This window comes from Peromyscus maniculatus, chromosome 12 (genome assembly GCF_049852395.1).
Source record: "Peromyscus maniculatus bairdii isolate BWxNUB_F1_BW_parent chromosome 12, HU_Pman_BW_mat_3.1, whole genome shotgun sequence".
Taxonomy (NCBI): Eukaryota; Metazoa; Chordata; class Mammalia; order Rodentia; family Cricetidae; genus Peromyscus; species Peromyscus maniculatus.
The window spans coordinates 26,646,455-26,671,494 of NC_134863.1; the positions used below are offsets into that span (position 1 = coordinate 26,646,455).

The 25,040-nt window shown below is 39.8% G+C and overlaps 1 protein-coding gene across 8 annotated transcripts in view; it reads right to left on the minus strand.

Moving 5' to 3' along the window:
• Positions 1–227: 227 nt before the first annotated feature.
• Sec22a (SEC22 homolog A, vesicle trafficking protein) overlaps positions 228–25,040 on the minus strand; it is a 55,664-nt gene continuing 30,851 nt past the window's right edge. For 7 of the 8 annotated variants that reach the window (XM_006974559.4, XM_042259248.2, XM_015993417.3 and 4 more), the window contains 3 exons: positions 19,181–19,296; positions 9,426–9,491; positions 228–1,091 (listed from right to left, as the gene is read on the minus strand). In XM_006974559.4, the coding sequence (XP_006974621.1) occupies positions 891–1,091; positions 9,426–9,491; positions 19,181–19,296 (383 nt within the window). In that variant the 3' untranslated portion in view covers positions 228–890. Of the gene's footprint in view, positions 2,049–9,425; positions 9,492–19,180; positions 19,297–25,040 lie in introns of all 8 variants that reach the window. The other variant, XM_076548803.1, reaches the window with a different exon arrangement.

Consider the following 25,040-nt stretch of genomic DNA (forward strand, 5'->3'; position numbering starts at 1 on the left):
TGGTGCCAGGGAACACCTCTCACTATCACAATGATGTGCCACTTAGATTTAGAGCCCTGACAGGTCTCAGTATCTTGTACGAACTTAACATTTCTTTTTATGTTGGCAAAGTGATACTGATTTTCCACTTGGAGTTGGGGTTCCTTTCTTTGTCAAGTACTTTAAGGTTTTTAAGCAAATAACAGTAAACCCAGTACCCAAATGATAAAGAGTTTGGGAGACCACAATGGTCAAATGAATCATGTATTTTTAGTGATTTCAAAATAAATGACAAACATGGTCTAGAAAGAAACCACAAGTCACTGTGTCATCAGGATTTGTGATATTCTAGAGATGTACATCACAGCCTTCTCCCACACCAGGTTATTTCCAGAGTTAGAAGCTGGCAGAAACAGAAAAGTAAAGGAACCAATTTCATACCATTCTGGACTTCATAAACTCTTGGTACTATAGCTGTGCAAACAATCTGACATTTAATACAGTCGTTGTTTGAGACCATAGCTTTCCGACCCCTGCAGCATCTTCTTCACTGGTCTATACTAATGCCTCCTCACAAAGGCAGACTCAGGCTGTAGTGTTCCTGCTTGGTCCTCAGAGCACGCTCCACACCCGGGTTTTGGTTACCTGCCAGGTCTTCAGGTGATGCTGAACAACTTCTACCGTGTGATAGGCCTGACATTCCACTGCGGGGTTCTTCTCAGAGTTTACCGAGCAGCTCTTGCATGCTCACAGGCATGCCAGGCTGATTTGTAAAAACAAAACGGGAGACGGGAGAGAAAGAAAGCAGAGCTTCTCGTGTGTGGTGACTGGTCTCTTCATCACAGTGACAGTTACTGTATGTCCTCTCCTTCGTCCCCTGAAGGCAAAGGCAATACAGCTGAAGGGAGATGTCAGACATCATGGTCAGGAGCCTTGCCTTGGGCTTGCCTCAGCCATATCTGCAGTGTAACAAATGCTCCCACAGTCACATGAAAGAAAAGCTGCCAGAGGTTGCGCAGTTCGTAGAGATACATGTTGCACAGACAGATTAAGCCAAAAGTCAAAAATGATTTGACATTCCGCCAGCTGGTGTAGTGCACAAGTAAATAACACTGTTCAAAACATAAAAACGAAAGATAGTTAGGTTACAGGAAAAGAACTAGATGTGTAACATCAGTGAAACATGAAAAGAAAACAAGGGTACTGCCCCAAAAGAACAAGATAATGTAAGTTATCAAAGATATTCAGTCATGGAAGTTCCAGGGCTTGAAAGGGAAGTAGATTTTCCTTTTTATGTCTTTCATTTTTCAGAAAAGCATTTTGCATCATATGTTAAATAGAAGTACAACTGGGTGACTCCTGTGTAAGACAGACTGGGGAAATTCTCCAAGGTGACAGGAAATCAAGATAAATATACTGCTGGGCTCTCAGCCTCGTGTGCCATCCTCACCCAGGAAAACACAGGAAACTCAACACTACTCAGGAAGACAGGCTTTCCCACAACTCTGAGGACTAAGGAAAGCAACAAGTCTCAGGTATGACAAACATCGAGGGGTGGGCATGGGGAGGGAGCAGTGGGGAGCTGAGGGGAGCTAAGGGGCTGGGCCTTGTTTCTCAGCTGTGACAGAAGAAACAAATGAAGCCGTTGCTTACACCGGAGGAAGCGAGTGCTGTTAGCTTATTTTCATCATATAATTTCAAGCAGTTATTTCTTAAAAGGCTAACCCATAAAGCAGGAAGGGGGACAATGACAGCGAGTGCTACCTGAATGACATGGTGAAGGAAGTATCCCCCACAGGCCTACTTTTGTCCCTTTGTCCTTTATTGTTCCTCACAACATGTTAAAAGCATACTTATTCTGCTCATCATAATTCAATCCTGATAGGCGAGGACTTAATTATTTCATTCATTCATTTATCTCCAGGGTCCAGAACAGGTCCAAGTCCACAGTAGGTCTAAAATCTATTGTCTGGGAAGTGCAGAAACTGTATGCTCATGAAGTCTTTGGAAGAAGCAGGAGTTTCTGTGAACTACATCCAGGCTTCAGAATGGAAGATGTAAGGGTGTTCCTGCCAAACATTAGTTCTTACATAAGTGAAGATTTTCCCATACTTAAACAGAATACACACCAGGAGAGATGCCTTTAAGCCCAGCACTTGAGAGGCAGAAGCTGGAGACTCTTTTTGAGTTCAAGGTTAGCATGGTCTAGAAAGTTCAGGCTAGCTAGGACTACACAGTAAGACCCTGCCTGCCTTAAAACAAATAAAACAACAACAACAAAACCGCTTTGCTATCTTCGTGAAATGAACAGAAATATTTATTTTATAAAGTGATTTTCACTGTGGAATAAAAGTTTAAAGAAATACGAGGAGTTCTGACATAGCAGAACTGTTCTGCGTCCACAGTGTCACTGCTACATCACCGCACATCAGTCATCTCCTCAGGACATGATCACAGTGAGCACTGTAAACTGGTGGGCTTCAATTTTGTCCTGTGTCCCATTAGGGACCTTTTTCCCACCCAGGATTCTGTACTGCATTTAGCTGTCAAGTCTCTCTAATCTGTAATAGCTTCTCAGTCATGACCTTGACAGACCTGATAAATATTCATCAGTTATGCTGGAGCTTATTCCTCAATTTGGATGTGTCCAGTGTTCCAAGATCAAGCTAAGCATATGTAATCTTGCCAAGAACAACAGAGAGGTGCCAGACAGTATGTTTTATCATTGCTGTCAACTTGGACCCCATGATGGGAGTGTCTGCCACCCACTGATGACTCTGCCTGCATCAGTTATTACAGCGGTGTTTGCTTAACAGTAATTTAATAGTGACTCTCTATCTCCATCATTCTTTCTACATTTATTAATTGGAATTCTCTGGTAAAGAAGAGCTGTTTCTGTATTAAAAAATGTCATTGATGATTCTAAAGTCTTTCAAAGGTAATGAAGAAAAAAGATACCTTGCAATGCAGAGATCTAGTTGACACCACCTTGATCAAACTTATTACATAGCTAAAGAATTTTCTCTAAACCAAAAAGAAAGCAATAAAAAAGAAAACTTTGAAATATGAGAAAGAAAAGACAACATGGTGGGCAACAATACAACTATTATGAAAGCTGGTCTTTTCCTTTGAGTTTTTGTTACACAGGTGAAGCAGATGTATTATAACAGTGTCTGATGTGTTTTGGAATATATGTGGAAGAAATAAATAAAAGTATTATAAACAGAGGAGGAAGACAGGATATCTAGGGAGATAAGATGTCTACATTTCACTAAACATTAAGTGTTGACAACAGAAGACTGTGACAAACTTCTATTTTGTGTTACCTATAGTAATCATTTTAAAAGCTATTAGATATTTTTAAATACTATAGATAAAACTGAAATGGAATCATTAAAAATTCAAATAAACCACAGAAAGATAAGAAAAGGAAAATTAAAAAATGAAAAGCAGAAAAAATAAGCCCTAATATATCTATAATTATATTACATGTAAATGGCTTACATACAGCAACTAAAAGACAGAGATTGGCAAAGTGGACTAAAAAAAATATAAAACCAATTTTGCTGTCCATCAGAAAATTATATCAGTGTAAAAGGATGGAAAAGGATATGCCATGTACTTTAATATAAAAAGAGTACTTATAATAGTATAAATATCAAAACATTTCAAAGCAAAAAAAAAATCATGACACATGAGTCAAATTGCCAAGATAACAAAGCAATCCTAAATTTGTATAAACAAAAACCACATAACTTCAAAACATGTGAGACAAAACCAGAACTGAAATGAAAACTAGAAAAGTCCACAATTCAACTCCTAACAAGAGCAGAAATCAATAAAATTGAAAACAGAAAAACAGAAGAAGAAAAAGAAAAAACAAAACCCCTGATGGAATGAACAGCTGGTTTCATCAGTGAAACAGAAACTGACAAGACCAACACTGACAATATAAATCAGCAACATCAGAAAAGAAACAAAATCATTATAAACATTGTAGACATCAAAAGAATATTAAGGGATATGACTACCAACTTTACACAGTGGACCAGACCACCTCCACAAAACCCAAAACTACCATAATTTCATCTACTGAAATAGAAAATTTGAGTCATTCTATGACTATTAAGAAAATTGAATTTTGGGCTGGAGAGATGGCTCAGAGGTTAAGAGCACTGGCCGTTCTTCCAGAAGTCCTGAACAATTCCCAGCAATCACATGGTGGCTCACAACTACCTACAATGAGATCTGGTGTCCTCTTCTGGTGTGCAGGCATATATGTAGGCAGAACACTGTATACATAATATATAAATTTTAAAAAGAAAATTGAATTTAAGGTGGTATATAGCTAGGGTAATAAGGACATATGATTGTGGTAGGATAATAGATCAAAAGAACATAATTCAGAACCCAGAAAGTGTCTCACACAAATATGCCCAACTGAGTTTATATAAAGGTGTAAAAGTAATTCAGTGGAAGAAAACAGTCTGATAAAAAAATGATGCTAGAACACTTGGTCATGTAGAAACAAAGAAAAAAAAAAACCTCAACTTGAGTCTCATACCACAAAAAGAACATAACCAAAAAAAAAAAAAATCCCAAACTTACATATAAATCATAAAGCTACAAAACTTAGAAAAACCCAGAAATCTTCAGAACCGGCTTAGCCATCTCTCTGGCCCTGAAGCTGACTTCATAAACATCTCTATGCATACCGTATGTTCACCCATATACAGACAGTTGACTTCATAAACATCTCTATGCATACTGTATGTTCACCCGTATATAGAGAGCTGACTTCATAAACATCTCTATGCATACTGTATGTTCACCCGTATATAGAGAGCTGACTTCATAAACATCTCTATGCATACTGTATGTTCACCCATATACAGACAGTTGACTTCATAAACATCTCTATGCATACCGTATGTTCACCCATATAGACAGTTGACTTCATAAACATCTCTATGCATACTGTATGTTCACCCGTATATAGAGCTGACTTCATAAACATCTCTATGCATACTGTATGTTCACCCATATACAGACAGCTGACTTCATAAACATCTCTATGCATACCGTATGTTCACCCATATACAGACAGCTGACTTCATAAACATCTCTATGCATACTGTATGTTCACTCATGTACTGAGAGATTAAGGAAGGGTTATAAAATGTTAGCATGTAAGCCATAAAAAAATGATCAAATTAACTTTATAAAAATTAAAAACTAGCCAGGCAGTGGTGGCACACGCCTTTAATCCCAGCACACAGAGGCAGTGGCAGGCAGATCTCTGTGAGTTCGAGGCCAGCCTGGACTACAGAGTGAGTTCCAGGAAAGGCGCAAAGCTACACAGAGAAACCCTGTCTCAAAAAAACAAACAAAAATTAAAAACATATTCTGCAAAAGTGCCCAGGAGGCTAAAAAGACAAACTATTTGCTGGAAAAGGATATCATAAGACACATATATGAGAAGGCGACTATCTAGAACATTATTTTTTAAAAGCTTTTTAAAAAGTAGCCCTCCCAAAGTAAAAACCAACCCAATCAGAAACAGGGAAGAGACAGGAGCAAACAGTTCACTGAGGAGGACACGCAGATGAAAAATGAGCACACGAAGCAATGGTGACCTAACATTAAGGGACTCCAAAATACAAACCATGAGGAAATCCTGTTGTAATGGCTAAGACAGAACAAAGTGACCACCCCAAATACCAGTGGAGTTACAGAGAAGGGCAAGAATGTACATTACTCTGGAAAATGGTTTCCTATTAAAGCTAAGCATACAGTTACCACAGCAACCAATAACTTGACTTCTGGGTATGTACCCCAAATTAATGAAGACATAGCCATACAAAAGCCTATATATGAAGCCAGGCATGGTGATACATGCTTGTAACCCCAGCATGAGGCTGAGGCAGGAGGATAGAGTTTAAACTTAGCCTGGGCTATACAGTGAAGCCCTGTCTTAAAAATCCATCAACTGTGTAACAACTTGGATGAATTGTCAGAGGATTATGCAGAGTAAGAAAAGGCCAATCACAAAAGGCTGGGTTTAACTAAAGGTTTGTGCCTTTCCCATCCCAAATGTGTACCCCCACTATGGGGATATCAGAAAGGAGAACTTCAGAAAGTTGCTAGTCTAGATGGGATATAGGGTGGAGTGCCTAAATGGAGGAGTGGCCTTAGAAGAAGAGAGAGCAGCATTTTGTCTGCTATGTAAAGACACAGCCAGAAAGCAGCCTTCTCCAGGCCAGGGAGAAGTTATCTATCAAAACCTTGGTCTCGGACATCCTAGCTTCTGGGACTGTGAGAAATAAACACCCTTGTTTAAGCCTCCTCCTAGCCTACGTAAGTTTGGTTAGAGCTGCCTTAACTGATGTCTATGTATTGTATGATTCCATTTATGTAACATAGAAGGAAACAAGAGGGATTCTTTTGGTGACAGGAATATTCTCTTTCTTGACTACATCAATAGCAACACAGGGCTTATGATATTGTATTATGATTTTCAGGATGGTGCCACAGGGAAAGCCAGGTAAAAAGAATTTATAGGATTTCTCCTATTATTCCATGTGAGTCTATAATTGTCTTAAATGAAAACACTTCAGCAAGAAAGACAAATGTATACATATATTTATGTTTATTGGGAGCTTTTTTTATTATTGGTATAAGATATCAGAGAATAAAGGTGGGCCCGCATGTGCCATGGCTCGTGTGGAGGTCAGAGGACAATTTTTGCAGTCAGTTCTCTCCTTCCCCTTTTGGGTGGATTTGAGGGACTGAATTCAGGTCACCAAGGCTGCCTGCTGAGCCTTCTTACCACCACTATTTTTTTTTAACTGTTTATTCTTTGTGTATACATGTTTGTGTATCTGAGTGTGGACACCCACATGTGGGGATCAGAGGATAATGTTTCAGGAGTTAGTTCTCTTCTTCTAACTTGTTTTGAGTTTTTAATGATTTTTTATTTTAGCAGTTTCTATTTAAACTTTATTATTAATGTTTCAGTGTGGGTACCAGAACATAATGCCATAGAGTATGTGTGGGCATCAAAAGACAGTTTGGTGGAGCTGGTTCTCTACTTTGACATGGAATCCAGGGGTCAAACTCAGGTTGTCATTCTTGCATGGCAAGCACTTTTACCTACTCAGCCATCTCCCTGGCCCCTGAAGCTTATTCATAAACATCTCCACGCATACTGTATGTTTACCCGTATATACATAGAAAGATGAAAGAACTGCTATGAAATGTTAGCAATAGGTGATTCTGCATATACTAGTCTTCTAATTTTTCTGTATGTTTGACAGTTTAGAAAGGGAAATACTTATAGTTTAGAAACGAAATAGACTTAGTATCTCTGCTAACCCTGGCTCTCTTTGAAATACTCAGTATTAAAGAGTAGTCCCTCCTGGCTGAGCTCTGGGTATCAATCAGCTCTGGCATCCTGAAGAAAAGGGCAACCAGGTCTATAGTAGCTAACTTAAGAGAGCTGACCTAACACATTAAAACATACCCTGACAACTGGAAACACAGCAATAAAATAGTAAAATGTAACTGCAAAAAATAGTTACCACTCTGCTCAGCATTTTTGGAAAGCGGGACGCTTAATGCCCATATATGTACAGGAAACCAGTTTGCTTCCCATTTTTAATTTTTTTAAACTTTATTATTTAAAAAACTTGCAAATAAAATATGTATCACACACCAATATTTACCAGACCCAAAGTCTATCATCTCAGTGAACTTAGAACAGCCATTCTGAAGCTGTGGAGCTTCACACTGGATTTTACCCTTTTCCTTCTTAAAGCAGGGATTTATTTACTTCTCTCAAGTGATACCTGAGTAACACTAGCCTGCCATTAAGCGGCTCTTCCAAACACTGTCATATGTTCTGGGTGATGTAAGAGCACTGTTGTGGAGTAACACAGGTAACTAGCTGTAAGAACGGTCTAGCCCTCAGTGAAAACATGGTGCTGATCAAAGGCCTGGTGCGGCTTCTGTGATGACTTAATGGTACGATGAACGTAAAGGGCCTAGGGAAACACAAGGCGTCAATGACACTGCCATTATGACTAGGCACTGAACGTTGCCTTTGTGAAGCAAAGCAACCGAAGCTTTACCTTTCTAAGAGTTACCATTCATGAAATACTATTCACATGAGACTCATGAGGTACAGCTTTTATAACATCATAAAAAGTGTACGAATGAGAAGGACTGACTTGGCTAGGTTAGAAGTAGCATGATATGGGGATGAACCTGGGATCTAAATTCTGAAGCATTCACCATGACTCCTCCCCTTTCCTGCTTATGCCGTCTCAAGACAGTACTGAGTGCTTCTGTTCTCGTTTTTACAAATGAGACAATAACCTTGTATGATGGGGTATCAGGATTAAAGTGGGAAACCCATAAAAGAACACTGTGTAAAATTAAGCACTACATGCCATGAACAAACACATGGCTTCACATTACCTGTATGAAATGTCCTTTGTCCTAAGGAAACCTGTCAAATTTAATAGACTTCTAAAGATAACATTAAGAAAATTTAAAGATTTTAAAAAGTGAAGCCACTAAAACTAAAATTTATAACTGTTCATGTTTATGTAAGGTTCAAATATTCATCCAAGTATTTCCCTAAAGAGTTCTACAGAATTTTGGGTAATCTTAGGAACATACTAACATACATCTTCCTAGCTTCTTTCTTTTTTCCTATGTAAGCCAGAGGAACATGTTACCTACAAAAGTTAAGTCAGGGTCCCTGTTTGCTTCTTATGTTCAAACAAAAGCACTCCTGAGTTTGGGTCACTGACATGGTCATTCCTCCCATCCCTCCCCTGACCAGTCTCCCTATCAGCCAGGAGTAGAACCCGCCCCCTGCTAGAGTCTCCTGAACACTGTTTAAGTGCCGGTTGGGTATCCTTCTCAGTGGCAATCCTTCTCTACCTTGCTGTCACAGCCACAGTTTGGGCTCCCTTTATGTTCCATCCGAGTTACCAGAATCATCTCCCAGCTGGTTTCCTAACTGCAGTCTCTCTGCTCTTTCAACCCACCCCATTCATCTCTCCGAACCTGAAAATCCGGAAATGTTCCTTCTGCTGTGTACCCCCCTATTCAAGGCTTTCTCCAGAGCACAAAATCCTCTGCCTGGATGCCAATAATTCTCACTAGGAAATCTAGAAGCAGCCTTACTGTTGCAGGAACACGACAGGGCACCCCTGAAGTCCCAGCACAGAGAAGGGTTACAAGTAAGTTCACCGGAAACCTCTGTCCACTCAGACGGAAGTGTATGTTACAAAGGTGATGAAGACTCCAATGTAAAAAGAGGCGATAACTCAGACACCATTTCTATGTACATTTTAAATACACGGGCAATTATCAGACTGGACACGTGAAACAAACAGTAATGGGGAAGCCTTTGTGAGAAATGGAAGGAAACCTACCTGATAAAGGCAGGCTGCTGTTCCAAGGAAAAATGCAATGATGTAATTGAGGTCCTCACCATCACTCTGTAAAACACAAAGAAAGATTACCTTTTTGCTGGCAGCACCTATTCAAACAAATAGTCTACCAGGATAGGGTATGACAATGTTTATGCACAAACACTTTGTATAAAATTTATGAGTCTTAAAAGACAAATACAAAAACACATGGTAAGACAGAGGAAAAGAAGGGTATGCCTCAGCAGTTAAAAGCACTGACTGCTTTTCTAGAGGACAGGGGTTCAATTCCTAGCACCCATATGGTGACGCACAACCATCTGTAACTCCATGTGCACTGGGCCCAAGAGTGAAACACAGATGTACATGCAGACAAAACACATACACACAAAATGAATTTAAATTTAAAAGGCAGAGAAATGGGAAGTTGAGGAAAACTCCAAGCATTCTGTGTCTTGGCCTCACCTATTAATGGCATTTCACTCCAGGGAAGTTGAGAAGCACCAGGGAAAATCTGGTTCCCCCATAGCACACAGTCTCTTCTTCCTAGTAACACTACATAAACATGCACAATATCCCAGAGGGTGACCGACCAAGTTCCTCCTGCTCATGAGGGTCACTGCTTAAATAAAAACTGACAAACTTTACTACCCAGAGGCACATCGATGAATTGCCCAATAAAGTAACTTGACATGATAAATAAAACTGTGGCAACCGAAAAGCTACTGTCCACTAGAGTGTGCTAAATCCCAAAGAGAAAGATCGGGACTGGCTATAATGGCACTGTGCTAACAAACAGCAGAGGAGGGCCAGCCAGGGCCTGTGTCCTTGGTTCCTGCAAAGTATCAGCATTCAACTTCTTTCAGTAAAGGTATGAGCGGAATGTAAAGCCCGGGCAGAGGAATAAGGGTTTCTCTTCATGCAGGAACATTATACTAAGCCCTTTTTCCTTCTTTTAGAAAAAAGTGATTTTCTTTTTCCTACAGGGTCTCATTATGTAGCCCAGGGTGGCCTCAAATGCTCAGTCCCCTTGCCACAACTTCCTAAATGCTGGGATTTTGTGGAGGTGGGGGCATTATGTAATAGAAATAAGAGCAAATTGCTGTAGTGCAATTGATTGGGTACAGAACAGTCCACAAGGCAGAGGAGAGTGGCTTATCCTAGTGAGATCTTAAAACAGGAACATTAATCTTCTTAGGATACTCAGGTCAATTCTGCCCCAGAGGCAGGAAGGGCCAACTTGAAGCCTTTCCACTTTTATAATTCCAAGACTTTAAATAAGCTCTGATTACTTTTTGGTCCTTTTTCCTGATTATAAAAGTCTATGTTCACTGTAGAAAATTGTGGAAGATATAGATTATGTGAAGAAACATGTAGTCCGTAATCCCACATATGGGAAAATTGTTGTTAACCCTTTCATGTATTTCTGGTTCTTTGTCTCCGCCTCTCCCCTCCTCCATCCCCAAAGAACTAGAACCATACTTCTGTGTGCTGCTCTTTCATACATAACATAACATACATATAGTACATAGTACATAACATAACATACATATAGTACATAGTACATAACATAACATAACATACATATAGTACATAGTAACATAAACACTTTCCCAACATCGTAAATAGTCCTCATCTACAGGACATGTGAAACAATGTCAGCCTCTCAATGTGTAATAGGACTTAGTTACTGTCCTATACAGCAGTGGTGGTTTTTCTCAGAACTTACACAGCCATTTGAAACCTCTCTTAACTGCCTTTGGATCTAAAAGCACGTTCCCAGAGTCAGTCTGACATGTGCTCAAATCTTTATTTACAAGCTGTATTTTGGATTGCTTAGCTCGTTGCATTTTGAAAAACAGGAGTAGAACATTTCTGCTTTGTAGTAAGTATTCCAAACATCTTGGAGTCCAAGAATCTTAGGACACTGGTGCTTGACAGCCCCCTGGGCTTGTGGAGTCTATGCCTCTATCCTGCACAATGAAAGATGAGACCACAGCAGCCTATCTAAGGTCACTGCACTAGTTACTTGCAAAGAGATCGCAGGTCTCCTGACGTCTAGGGCAGCATTCCACTGCTGTGACAGGATTCATTTTCTAATACACCATACGGAAATTACTTCTGGGTTGGCATCAGCCTAATTACCATTGTTTCAAAACTGATCCTTAGCTGAACCCATGCAATAAAAACGATGTGATAAAAGCTTATGCATTCCTGAAGTGTCAACTCACAACAACCTTATTAACATCTCTAAACTCAGAACAAAGCAAGGAAGAAAGTGCAAATAATCTAATTTACACATTACTGTGAACATGAAATCAAATTTATCAACTTAAAAAATATATATATACAACACACAACAAATAAAACTTTGGTGCCACATATTTTAATAAATCCCTCTCACACTAAGAAGTAGTTACTAATCGAGCATAAGCAAATTTGTGCTGAGCTTTTGTTTTTCCATTTTCTACACACTTCATTTGTATGTGTGTATGAACACGCATATAGGTATACACATACACATGCCCCAGCACATGTGTGGAGGTCAAGGAAAGCTTGCAGGAGTCAGCTCTGTCTTCCCATCTGTGGGTGCAGGCATCAACCCAGGTCATTACACTTGGCAGCAAGTGCCTTTACCAGCAGAGCCATGGCACCAGCCCCTTTATCCTGAATGTTTAAACAACATGACAATACATGGAAATGTTCACTCATGTGAGTCTTCTAAATAAATATGCCACAAGCACAAGGTAACACAGTCAAAAGTTAATGTTGCAACCGTTTTGAATAGTCAGTATTTATAAACCAAGGTTATAAAACTGTAAACTTTAAATTAGTACCTATATACTATTCAAAATCAGGAAATATACAATATATTATTCACTAGATCCAAAATTATAATTTTCAAATAAATTCTTTGCTTTTTTTCCCCTTCTTTTTTAAAGACGGGGTCTCACTGTGTAGTCCTGACTGGTCTGGAACTCACTATGTAGCTCAGGCTGACTTAGAACTCACAGAGATCCTCTTGCCTCGGCATTCCCAGTGCTGAGAATCAAGGCGTGTGCCCGGCACCCAGTAATCCTTTATTCGTTAATCAAGTTTTATAGAAATACGGAGGCTGTTGATTCTGGGACTGTCTTCCCCTCTTTCACCACCAAGATCTGAATAATTCCACTCAGGTAAGATTTGTACAAAATTCTACAGGGAAGACACCTTCAGGAAGATCTATTTAACTTCAAGAGTTTATTCCTAACATACAATGTTCTGATAAACCAGATAGGAGCCTAGGATCAAGTCTAATGGCTATAATAAAGAAAAAAAAATCCTCATCCCATAGAAGCTGTGAACTTAACTCTGAGGGAAAAGAAAAAGTGACCAACATCAGCTCATTGCCCCAAAGAAGATTTACCTGTACCTGAAATTTTGGTAATTGAAAAATCTACCAATTAAATAGGTTTACCTAATTTTTTTTCTTCTGTTTGCCTACGAGTACTGCTTTTCATTGCTGAGGATTGAACCCAGGGTATAACATATAAGAAATATATGATTTTTTTTTCAAAAATATCGACCCCAGGGTATAGTAAGAATTGTTATCCTCCTAGCCCAGCCCTTGTTTTGATGAGCAATATTTACATGGTTCAAAGTAAAAACAGTCTATGAAGAGGCACTTAGTGAAACCTTGCTGCCACCCCACCCCCATCTGTCAGTTCCCACCATGTTAATTACTTTCTTATTCTTTCAGGGCTTATTTATGCAAATTAAAACCTGTACTTATTCTGACAGACAATCCTTGGGGGGTGTGTGTGGTGGGGTAAGCTGGCAGGGACTAGTGGGTACCAGGTCAATAGATCTGGCCTGTACTTCACTGGCATTCTCAAATGTGCTCTGCAGGCACACAGTTATGTATATGGACCTCAAGGCACAGACCAGATTCCTGAACCTGACTCCATCTAGCTGGGCATCAAGGTCCTCACATGGTTTATGCGGGGGAAGGCTCAGGCCCCCACAGAGAAGCCTAATCCATGCTTCTAAGAGCAGGCAGGGTTCAACAGGTTGTACTTTTAACTATTGCCAAGTAGAGCTCACCTCACCGAAGAACATCAAAACATCAAAGCTCAGGGTAAGAACATGCCTCCCTTTCCAGTTTTCCTTGGACTTATCATCAAAGAGAAAGTCTTTGTTTTACTGTTGGCTTTTAAAATACATTGTTTTTTAAAGACATGGTCTCACTATGTAGCCCTGACTGGCTTGGAACTCAAGAGAAATCCACCTGCCTCTGTCCAACTGCTGTATTAAAGGAGTGTGCCACAGGCACAATTAAAATAGATTTAAATTTTAGATTAGCCTTAGACATATAGAAAATGAAGGAGAGAGTCTGCCTATGTTCCTGACTCCCCGCTCAGTTTCCAGTGACAACTGGAATCACTGTGGTACATACAAATGCTGAGCTAGTATTGACACATTGTTACTGACTGAAGTCCGCTCTTCCTGTTGTAGGCTCTGTGGTCTGGACACATGGACAATGGCAGGTACCGAACACTACAGTCACACAGCACCATTTCACAGCTCCAATAATCTCTGACTATACACACTCACATCTCTTCCCACCTTGGACACTACAGATCTTACTGTCTATAGATCTGCCTCTTGCAGAAAGTGTCCAGTATGTAGTTTTTCACGCTGGCTGCTTTCACCAAACAATATGCACTTAAGAGGTCTCCATGTCTATTTATGACTGACAGCCATTTCTTCTATTACTGAATGGTAGTCTACTGTATGAATTACTACCAGTTACCACTCATCTTCCATAACTGCTTCCTTGAAATGATGATTAAGTTGCTATAAACATTCACATGGTGAAAGTGCTCTACTCTGGTGAGAGACTTAAGAGCACTAGTGCTAAATGATAGAGTAAAGCCATGGTTAGCTCCGTGAGAAACAGCCCAACGGTTTTCCAGAGTGGCTGTAACATTTTGCACTCCCACTTAGTGGCAAATGAGAGTTCCCTTGTTCCACATCCTCATCAGCATTGGGAAGTGTTAGCTGGCTGGGCCAGGGGGCATGTTTTAACAGGTGTTGAGTGGCATCATCTTGTAAACTTGCAGTTCTTTGATGACATACAATGTCCAGCATTTTTCTACATGCCTGTCTGTCATCTGCAGTATCCTCTGCAGTGAGGTTGTCTACTGCTCTTTTGGCCATTGTCAGTGGGTTGATTTGCATTCTTAGTTTTGAGTTTGTGGAATTCTTTGTGGGTTTTAGGATCCTATTTATGTGTGAGTGAATGTTTAATATGAGAGTGAAGGTGCTCTTGGAGGCCAGAAGAGGGCATCGGATCCCCTGGAGCTAGAGTTCCAGACAGTTGTGAGCCACCCAAGATGGGTGCTGGGAACTGAACTTGGGTCCTCCAGAAGAGTAGTAGTAATAAGCACTCTTCACCAATAAGCCATCTCCAGCCCTACAGAGTCAAGGCTCTTTATCATAAGAGATGTTTCCAAGTATCTTATCCTGGCCTGTGGCTTTTTTCACTCTCCTGACTGTTTTCACAGAACAGACTTTGTTGGGTTTTAAGACGTTTAGCAGCATATTTTTCTTTCACAGCACTTTTGGTGTTGCACCCATAGTCAGACCCTAGGGTCATATAGGTTTTCTCTTATGCTACTTTTTTTTTAATTTATAAATTTTAAGCTTTGTTCTTTTTGTTTAGGTCTATGACCCATTCTGAATTCCTGTTTATTCCTTCACACGTGGTTTTCCAGTTGTTCCAGAACCATGTTAACTACTGTCCAGTCTCCATTGATTTGCTTTTGTTTCTTTATCAAAGACCAGGTAGCTCTACAGATGTAAGTTTATCTTTAGGGTCTCCGATTCTGTCATGGTGATCTACTGTTTATTCTTCTGCCAAGACCATACGGTCTTAATTACTGAAGTTTATAGTAAGTCTTTATAGTAAGTTGGACAACGTGAGGCCCACTTGTGCTCTTCATCAGGACTGTGTAGACCATTCTGGGCGTGAATAGTGATAGTCTGCCCCTCACACAGGGCTCCTAAAACCCTTGTAATAAAGGTGCTAGGAAAATCTTTGGCCCCCATTGGTCTCTGACACCAGTCCTGTCCCAGATTCCCTAAGAGCTTTCTAATTTCCTGAGTTAGAGAAGGATTGACCCAGAACTCCCAAACCACTTGGAATTTCTTGAGTAAGGAGGACAGCTTTTGTTCCGAAGCCAACTACTATAGACTCCTAGATCAGTGGTGGATACCAGGAAAAAAAAAAAAACAAAAAACAAAAAACAAAAACAAACAAAAAAAAAAAAAAAAAAAAAAAAAAAAAAAAAAAAAAAAAAACAACCCAGCTAGATGCCTGAGATTTCTGTCTCTATCCCAATCTTCCAGGGAGGAGAGGAGAGATGATAAGTTTAATAACCAATCATGCCTTCCCCCAAATCTCTAAAACATGGAGTGTGGAGAACTTCTAGGTTGGTGAACATCTCAACATGTGAGGAGGGTGGCAAACCCAGCTCCACAGGGACAGAGCCCTTGTCCAGAGCTTCCCCAGTCTCTCCCTTTATAGCTCTTAATTCATCTGTGACCTTTGAAATATCCTTTATAATTAACCACCAAATGCATTTCTGAGTCCGAAAACTATTCCAACAAATGATTGCTCCAAAAGAGAAAGTTGTATAAACCTCAACTTATAGCCAGCTAGTCATCAATACAATCTGGTCATACAGCTGGCATCTGAAGTAAGGGTAGGCCCATAAAACTGAGCCCTTAGGATGTGAGTTCTGTCCTAACTCCAAGTAGACAGTATTAAAACTGAACTCAATTGTAGGACACCTAGATGGAACTAGAGAATTGCTTGGTATGGAAAGACCTCCCATTCATCTGGTGGCAGAAGTGAAATTTTGAGTTTTGTTGGTGAGAATACAGAATAAAAGCATTTTCATTTTTTTCTGCATACTGGGTCTTTGCTTTTCCATATAAACGTTGCAATCACTTTATTGAATACACAAAATAACTTGCTGGCATTTTGACTGCAACTGTGTTTAATCTATGCATCAAGACAAGAAGAACTGACACCTCAATATTGAGTTTTCCTCTCTAGTGTGGAATCTCTTCTATTTATTTCCTCTTTGATTTCTTTGGTCAGAGTTCATAATCTACTTTATATCAGTCCTGTATGTGTTTTAGATTTCTTTGTAGGGACTTCTTTTTCAGTACTTTCAAATTTCAATTGTTTGTTGCTGGAATTTAAGAAATTTTTAGACAGTTCAACCTCCTATCTTGTTATATAACTATAATCACTTCATAGTTTCAGGAGCTTTTTGTTGGCTCTTGGGCATCATTATATAGCTAATCATGCCATCTGCAAACTTCTTTCTTCCATCCATATTTTTTTCCTTTTCATCTTATTGTATCGGGTAGAATTTCCAGTGCAATGTTAAATAGAAGAGGTTAGAGGAGTTCTCTTCACCCTATTTCTGTCTTAAGAGAAAAGTATCTAGTACATTAAAGGTGTTAGCTGCTTGAGATTCGAAAAGGCCCCTCTACTCCTGGTTTGCTCCAAGCTCTGTGTGTGTGTGTGTGTGTGTGTGTGTGATTTTATCATGGATGAAGATTTTTAGATTTTGTCAAATACTTTTCTGCATCTATTGACGTGATATGATTATTATTTCTCCTTTAGACTGTTGAAGTGATAGATAGCAGTAACTGATTTCAAATACTAAATCAGCATTGCACACCTGGGATAAATCCCACTTGGTTGTTGTATAATTATTTTTGTTCATTACTAGTTTTGATTTATTAATATATTGCTAGAAATCTTTGCATCCGTGTCCAAGAAAGATAAATGGTCTGTAAAGTTGTCTTTTAAAAATGTAAACAAGCTGAGACATCTCAGCACAAAGAGTCAATTACATCTAAGTAGCTGGCAGTTTGATCAGAGTGTTCTTCTAAAACCTAAAGCTGTATCACTGCCATTAGACAAGTGTATTACCAATTAGAGAGAACACAGAACGGTTAGCAATGAAGAGAAGCCTAAGTTAGTTGCAGCATTTCAAAAGCATGACAGGCTATAGTACACAAAAACTTCCTTCAGTTTTTCAGTTCTGAACCAGAAGAGGAAGAACGAGAGAAGGAGCCCCAGAAGACGAAGGACAAGATAACTGAGTGCACGAAGGAAATCTAAGTTACCCTTAACAGGCTGGGCCAGAGCAATACCCTTGTCTGCCCTTTTAACTCCAGGTGATAGGCCCTGAGCCCCAGCTTCCGCAGCTTCCGCAGGCTCTTCAGTCAGGATGGAAACAAGGCTTTGTGACAGAAAAGCCTGTCTCCACCCAGGGCTACTCGCTGACTCTTTACACACCTACCCCACTGTTTTTTCCATTACATCAATAAAAGTGTTTTAAAGACTGCTTTATTTATTAGCTTTGTCAGTCAGCAGTTTCCAAATTGCCCATTCTCTTGACAGCTTGTCTGGCTGGCTGAAAACTGAACTTCTGCTGGAATAAATTCAACCTAGCAGAAGGATGGGGCAGAAGGCAGAGGGATGACAGCCAGCATCCTATGCCTAAAAGGGGGCAGGAACTTTACCTGAAGTAAACTGTTTAGGAGAGAAACTGTGAATAGAAGAGAAAAAAGAATGTATCCCTTTTAGAAACCATGATGTCATCTGCTTTCTGTAGGCTTTTGGTACCTGAACACAGAGGACATGTAGAATGAATGGTACCATGAACCTAGCATGGTGAGCAGGTTTTTATAAATGGTATCCTGAACTTAATGCTAGAGAGATAGACAGACACACAGACACAGACACTCCACAGAGAAGGGGGGAGGGAGAGAGAGATCAAGATCTGATTTGTGTAATGTGATCCTGTCAAGAACTCTTGGGAGAAAGCCAATGGATCAAAGGAAGGAATAACTGTGCATCTCAAACATGCTGGACTTGAAGAAAGGAGATTTCAGAAAGGACAGGAAAAGGTTACACAGTTGGGTAGCTTAAGGCTCTGGAAGAAACCCCCCTGGGAAATGAAGGACCTGAAGCAAGAGGCAGCTCAGGTTTGAAAAGGCCACTAGCAAAGGACAAGCAGTAGCGCTTACACAGGAACACACAGAGGCAGTGTCCATGTGGACTATCACTCTGCTTCCACTTTCCTCTGCCCTCTTGTTCTTCCAAGATCAGCTCACCCTCTCTCCTCGCCTCTCCTGAATCACAGTGACCTCTCCTCTTCCTGGCTATTACTCCTAGATGTCTTTGTCTATCCAATTCAACTTTAAGCTGTGAGAATGTAGGGTCCATGCTACATAGCTTAATGTTCACACAGTGCCTGTCAACAATGCCTCCAAAGAGTGAGTAATAAAGGAACATGTCAACCAGAAGTCAGTAGTTTTGTTTTTTGTTTGTTTTGGTGGGGATTGCTTTTGTGATGTTTTTGTTTTTGTTTTTTGTTTAGAGATAGGGTTTCATTATGTAACCCAAGCTGGCCTAGAACTTACTATGTGGTTTCAGCTGGCCTCAAATTTGTAACCCTCCTGCTTCAGCCTTTCAAGGGCCAGGATTACAGGCATGTCCACTGGGCCTGCCACTGAAATCATGCTTTTGAAGGAAGGTAGAAAAAGGCATGTATAAGAATACAGATTTTGAGCCGCACTGTAAATTATACTAAGACCTAATCCAATTCAAATCAATTATGTAACAAGTAGACTGAATAGACACAGTCGCCTGAAACTGCAAATATAAAACTGCAAATATAGCACCGTACCTGCAGGAGACTTTCTATGGCATGAAAGCCTCGAATTAAATTCAGAGCTCCGCATAAAAGACTAAGGATGAACGCCACAATCCCTGACAAAGTTGCTGGTTCCAGTCGCTGATGTGCTGGAAGAGAAAAGAAATGGTCAGAAATGAATACCAGTATCTCATGTTAGCTGAGCTTATGTGGACCCAAATTCACTGCTCAACTTAGATGGGTCAAAAGCAAATAAATAACTTTAAACAATAGATCTTAGTAATTAAATATCCCCCAGCCCCCAAGGCAGGGTTTCTCTACGTAGCCCTGGCTGTTCTGGAACTCATTCAGCAGACCTCAACTGCAGAGATCTGGCTGGCCTCAACTCAGAGATCTACCTGCCTATGCCTCTAAGTGCTGGGATTAAAGGTGTGCGCCACCATATCCAGCTTAAATATTCTTTCTAAAATGAAAAATGTTTGGCAACATAAAAAATCCCATTCTCAAGTCAAATGGAACTAACATTGTTTTTCTACATTTTAATAGATGCCTCTAAACTTCTGTTTTTGATAAGAGATGCTATGATATCTGTCAGTAAATCACTTGGGGAAAAAAACTACTAGCAAAATATGTATACAACTTGCAATTTGGTACAAGTATTTGCAAAAGATGACTTTGCTTGGAGAGTCAATGGAAAGCTCCTATGCTTTCTGAAAATGCTTAGAAAACATTTTTAAGGATAAATATAGCTTGCTTTTAGGCAAAGCCCATGTATCTGGAACAGAAGACTATAAACACCACTGGCTATATGTGAACGCCCAAATATAATCGCCACCCAAGCTCTTCAATAGAATGCAGTCTTACAGCTAGGAAGACTGTGCCCTTGGTCTCCTGAAGGTAAAAATGACTAAAATAAAACCAAACCAAAAGCAAACCAGCTGCATATTGACCACTTCATCTTTAAAAGCATTCTCTTAATTTTCAGGCTTCAACAAAGTACAATATTCTGTTACACAATCATTTCCCTTCACGATCATTTTACAGTTATTAGGACTTACAACTGTGACTAAATGAAGACACAAACTAAACACACAATCAGTAAACTTCCAAAAGGACAGCGGCAAAGAGGACAATAGGACCCTTTTCATTTCGTTATTTAAACCACTGAAGTGTAAAAAGCCAACAATGAAGTTAATGAGGCAGAACATTAATAAAGGAAAAGCTCAGATCTTTGTAAGTTATATTCAGCCATCGCAGCACAAAAGATTCCCCAAAGAGTTAATAAAAACCCCAAAACCCACATCTCATGAACTCTTCTTCAGGATCAGCAGAAAGTACTAATCTAGAATAACAGTCATAATTTCTTCTTTGTCCATGTCTAGTCTTTCAATAAATTCCCTTGAGATTCTAATATGAAAATAGAAAGGCAAATGTCACTGTGTAGTATTGATACCATAGTCTTTCAGCGGTGAAAAAAAAGGTCACAATTAGTCATATTTTGCAGCATCTGCCCCTCCTGGTCCATCCTTTCCCAGTAAGAGGGAGAACTGGCCTCTCATTGAAAAGAAAATGGGCTTTAGGAATAAAACTGACAACTGAATAACTATCAACTATAATTATCAAATCACATTTCCATATGAAATAAGTTACCTCACAAAAGAAAAAAACCCAAACAGTGAAAATGCTAGCTTTACATGGTCAAGTAAGGTGTGTTCAAAGGAAATCTGCTACCATTTTCATGTGTTGATGGCAATGTATTTAAGCAATGAACAAGCCAATATACATTATTAAGTTTCTAACACTTGCCTTTTAACCTCAGAACATGTTTTATAATAATAGTACACCATTAATGAATTCATCATTTCAAAATGACCAAAGATATTTTAAAGGGTAAAAGCAAGTGCTAAGTCGCCTTTAATGAAGACAAGGAAAGCATTGTGCACAAGGGCAGGCTGGCATGGTGCCCATTTATGTGGGCAAGAAATCCCAATGTGTTCATCTCCCTGCTGCATCCTCACCCCTTTCCCAGGACCTGTGGCTTGTTTGCCAAGAAGAGTTATGAAGCAAACTTCATTCTGCAAACATAAGAGGTTGGCCTCACAGAAGGGCACTCTCTCAGTTTGATGAGCAAACGAGATATTTAACCACATTGTAATGGGTTTATTGTGTGCTGTTACTTCAGTGAAACAGATTCTAGAATTTATTTTTATTTTTTGTGCATTGGTATTTTGCCTGCATGTATGTTTGTATGAGGCCATCAGATCCTCTGGAACAGAAGTTACAGACAATTGTGACATGCCATCTAGGTGCTGGGAACTGCACCCGGGTCCTCTGATAGAGTAGCAGTGCTCTTAACCACCGAGCCATCTCTCCAGCCCCTGGATGTGAAACAGATTCTAGATCTGCTGTAACCCAAGAAAAGTTGTTTTTTTTTTTTTTTTTCAGCACATTCAGTTTGGCACCAGGCCAGGAACTAATAGGTAGAGCATATATGTGAAGCCATAACAAATGGGGGCTATGCAGGAATAATACGGATCTTGTTTTGTTTCCTGAAGCCAGGCAGCATCACCTGAACGGCTTTCTCCTTTTGTTACTGTCAGATGTGCGGAGAACCAAAGACACCTGGGGTGGGGGTGGGGGTGCTAGAAGGACTATGTGGCTAACGGTACCTACAGACAAGCCAGGAAGCATCTGGATGCAAAAAGTAAAATGGTATCCAATCTACTGTCCAAGAGATGTTTGTTCACACTATAAGGCCGTTTCAGGAGCGAAGCTCAAGGCAAAATTCAGAAGATCAGAAGTGATGTAACTGGTGATGTTGACGTGAAAGCATGGTGGGTATGTGTTTTTGCAGTACATAGTAGGGATGGAAGATTAACACAAAACACAACTGAGAGAGTCATTCATGCACAACGTGTATAGGGAAGGAATACAGCTCAGGGAGGCTGAAATAGGAACAAAAGGGGCGGGGGGACCAGAGCAGCCATCGTGAGGATTTACAAAGGTGTGGACTAAACCACAAGCTCTCTGCCCCATGTCAGAGTACACAAGGTACATCACTGAAGAAGCCCAACACCTGGAGGAACAGGTTATTAAGATAAAGGCATTTCAGGCCAGTTCCCTTTAAGTGAACACAACTTACTCCCTAGAGAAAGACATGGAAAACTAACTTGATGACACACCTTTCTAATCAGATTCACAGTCTCTAATTTTTCTTTCCTTTTCTCTCTCTGTCTCTCCCTCTCTGTCTCTCTCTCTCTGTCTCTCTCCTCCTCCCTTCTTTAGGCCCCATTATGCTACCTATGGCCATGACAATAATATATTTCTCCTAATTCCTCTCCTACTTCAAGGCCAAGTCATGGTTGCCCATGGTTGTGAGGTGTAGCTAGAGTTTTCATGCCTTGCCCACAGTCAGGACAAATCTTTGTCACCCGCCAGTCCCACAGATGCTCAGACCCAACCAAGTAAACATAGAGACTTATGTTGCTTACAAACTATATGGTCGTGGCAAGCTTCTTGCTAACTATTCTTATAGCTTAAATTAATCCATTTCCACAAATCTATACCTTGCCACGTGGCTCGTGGCTTACCGGCATCTTCAAATGCTGCTTGTCCTGGCAGTAGCTGGCAGTGACTCCTTCTGCCTTCCTGTTCTTTCTTTTCTCCTCTCTGTTAGTCCTGCCTATACTTCCTGCCTAGCCACTGGCCAGTCAGTATTTTATTTATTGATCAATCAGAGCAACACATTTGCCATACAGAACATCCCACAGCAGTGGGGTTCTCTTAATAAAGCTCATTCTGCAGGGTACTTTTATGTCAGCTCCTTTCTAAGTCATAACAGTTACTTGTGGGAATATAAAATGGTACAAATACTTCAAAAACCATCAGTTTCTAAAAGACTTAAGCATGCAACTAATCCTCTGATCCAAAAATGCTGCTCCTATATTTACTCAAGGGAAATAAAAACAGGTCGACAAAAATATCTAGCTTTTTTATAGTAAGCAAAAGCTTGAAACAAGGTAATTAATGTCCATTGGCAAGAGAATAAATATTCTGTAGTATATTCACACAAAAAGTACTCAGACATGTAATACATACACACACACATAATGTCATACACACACACACATTACATTACATTACGAAGCTCTATACAAGAGCCATATAAAGCCAGGCAGTGGTGGCACTCACCTTTAATCCCAGCACTTGGGAAGCAGAGGCAGGAGGATTTCTGTGAGTTTGAGGCTAGCCTGGGCTACAGAGTGAGTTCCAGAAAAGGCTCCAAAGCTATACAGAGAAACTCTGTCTCAAAAAACAAAACAATACAAAAAAAGCCATATAATGTAATCCTATTAAATAATATTCTAGAATGAATAAAATTAATTTAAGATAAAAAAAATCACAATAGTGGTTGTCTGGGAAAAAGGCACAGAGGAAATATATGGGGGTGGGTGGGTGGTGGAAATGTTTCATATTGTTAAGCAGTAATGTATTATCACATCTTTTTATTCTGTATTTCTGAAGGTTTGACATCGGGGGCTTTGCTCTCTTAGGACTAGCTGAATCCTAAAGATGACAAACAATTTACTCTGGAGAACTTTCTCTTGCCAACAACCCATCTTGATCTTCACACTCTACCATCTCCTCTACTTGGCCCTCACACTCAGGGTCAGTAACTAATTTCCTGCCCAATCATCCCAGGGTCAGACGCCAAGTAGACACAGCCTGTGCCCCACTGCCCACACTATTCAAATCAGCCACTCCCAAGCCAGTCTTATGTAGTCCTTCTTGAAAAGCATAACAAACGTTCCTGCCCACATATGCCTTTCCCTTCCCTAGGGATAACAGTCTTTTTCAGTGTCTTTTCAATGACAGTCATTCTCCTGATTTGTTAACCACACCATACTTGAATAAAATATTAAGACATCCATTCTAAAATATTTGTGCATATAAAGGATTATTTCGTTTAAAACAAAAGAACTATAGAAATGAATTATCAAGTGGCTGAATGAGAATAGGTAAAGAGCAGATAAAATAAAGATGGAAAAACATCAATATAGTTGCTAGTTGCATGAAAGGCACATGAGGATTGATTACACTATTCTTCTTAACATTCATATATCTGAAAACTTCCATAGCAAAACATTTTTAAAGGACAAAGAAGCTGGGTGTCAGTGGCGCATGCCTTTAATCTAAGCACTTGGGAGGCAGAGGCAGGTGGATCTCTGTGAGTTTGAGGCCACCCTGGTCTACAGAGTACCAGGACAGGCTCCAAAGCTACAAAGAAAAGCCCTGTCTCGAAAACAAACAAATACAAAAAAGGACAAAGAAAAAGCAAGATTTACTACTTCATTTAACAAGACCCACTCACATCATCATGGACAGATTTCAATAACTAAGTATGGCAAGATAAAAATATTCATGTCAGACCATAGGGAGAAAGGATCAAAGGATTTCAAAGAAAAGTCAGGAGATGTTTTTAACATGATTTAAAATCACTGTAATAAGATAGGGGGAAAGCTTGAAAACTATATAATTTTAGTTAGAGGTTTTCTCTCCCCAACAAAAGAAACCTGTATTTCACCTTGAGGACTATAGAAAGTATTATGTAGACTCAGTCTAAATTAAAATAAATTTGAAAGTAAACTCTAGTTTTAAGTTACTCTTTCTTAAAAACAATGTAAACAAATTCCAGTTTCTTCTCACTTTCTGATGTCTGGTGTTTAATGATTCAGTATGCCAATGCGGTCTAAGTTCAGAGACGGCTTCTAGAGGTCACTAGTACAAAGGGTTTCTAACAGAGTCTACCTTTAGGTGGGTCAAGTTGGAAGGCCACTGCAATCAAGACTGCTACTCTAAGTCCTGAGTATATATATTAATGGGCAGACATCCT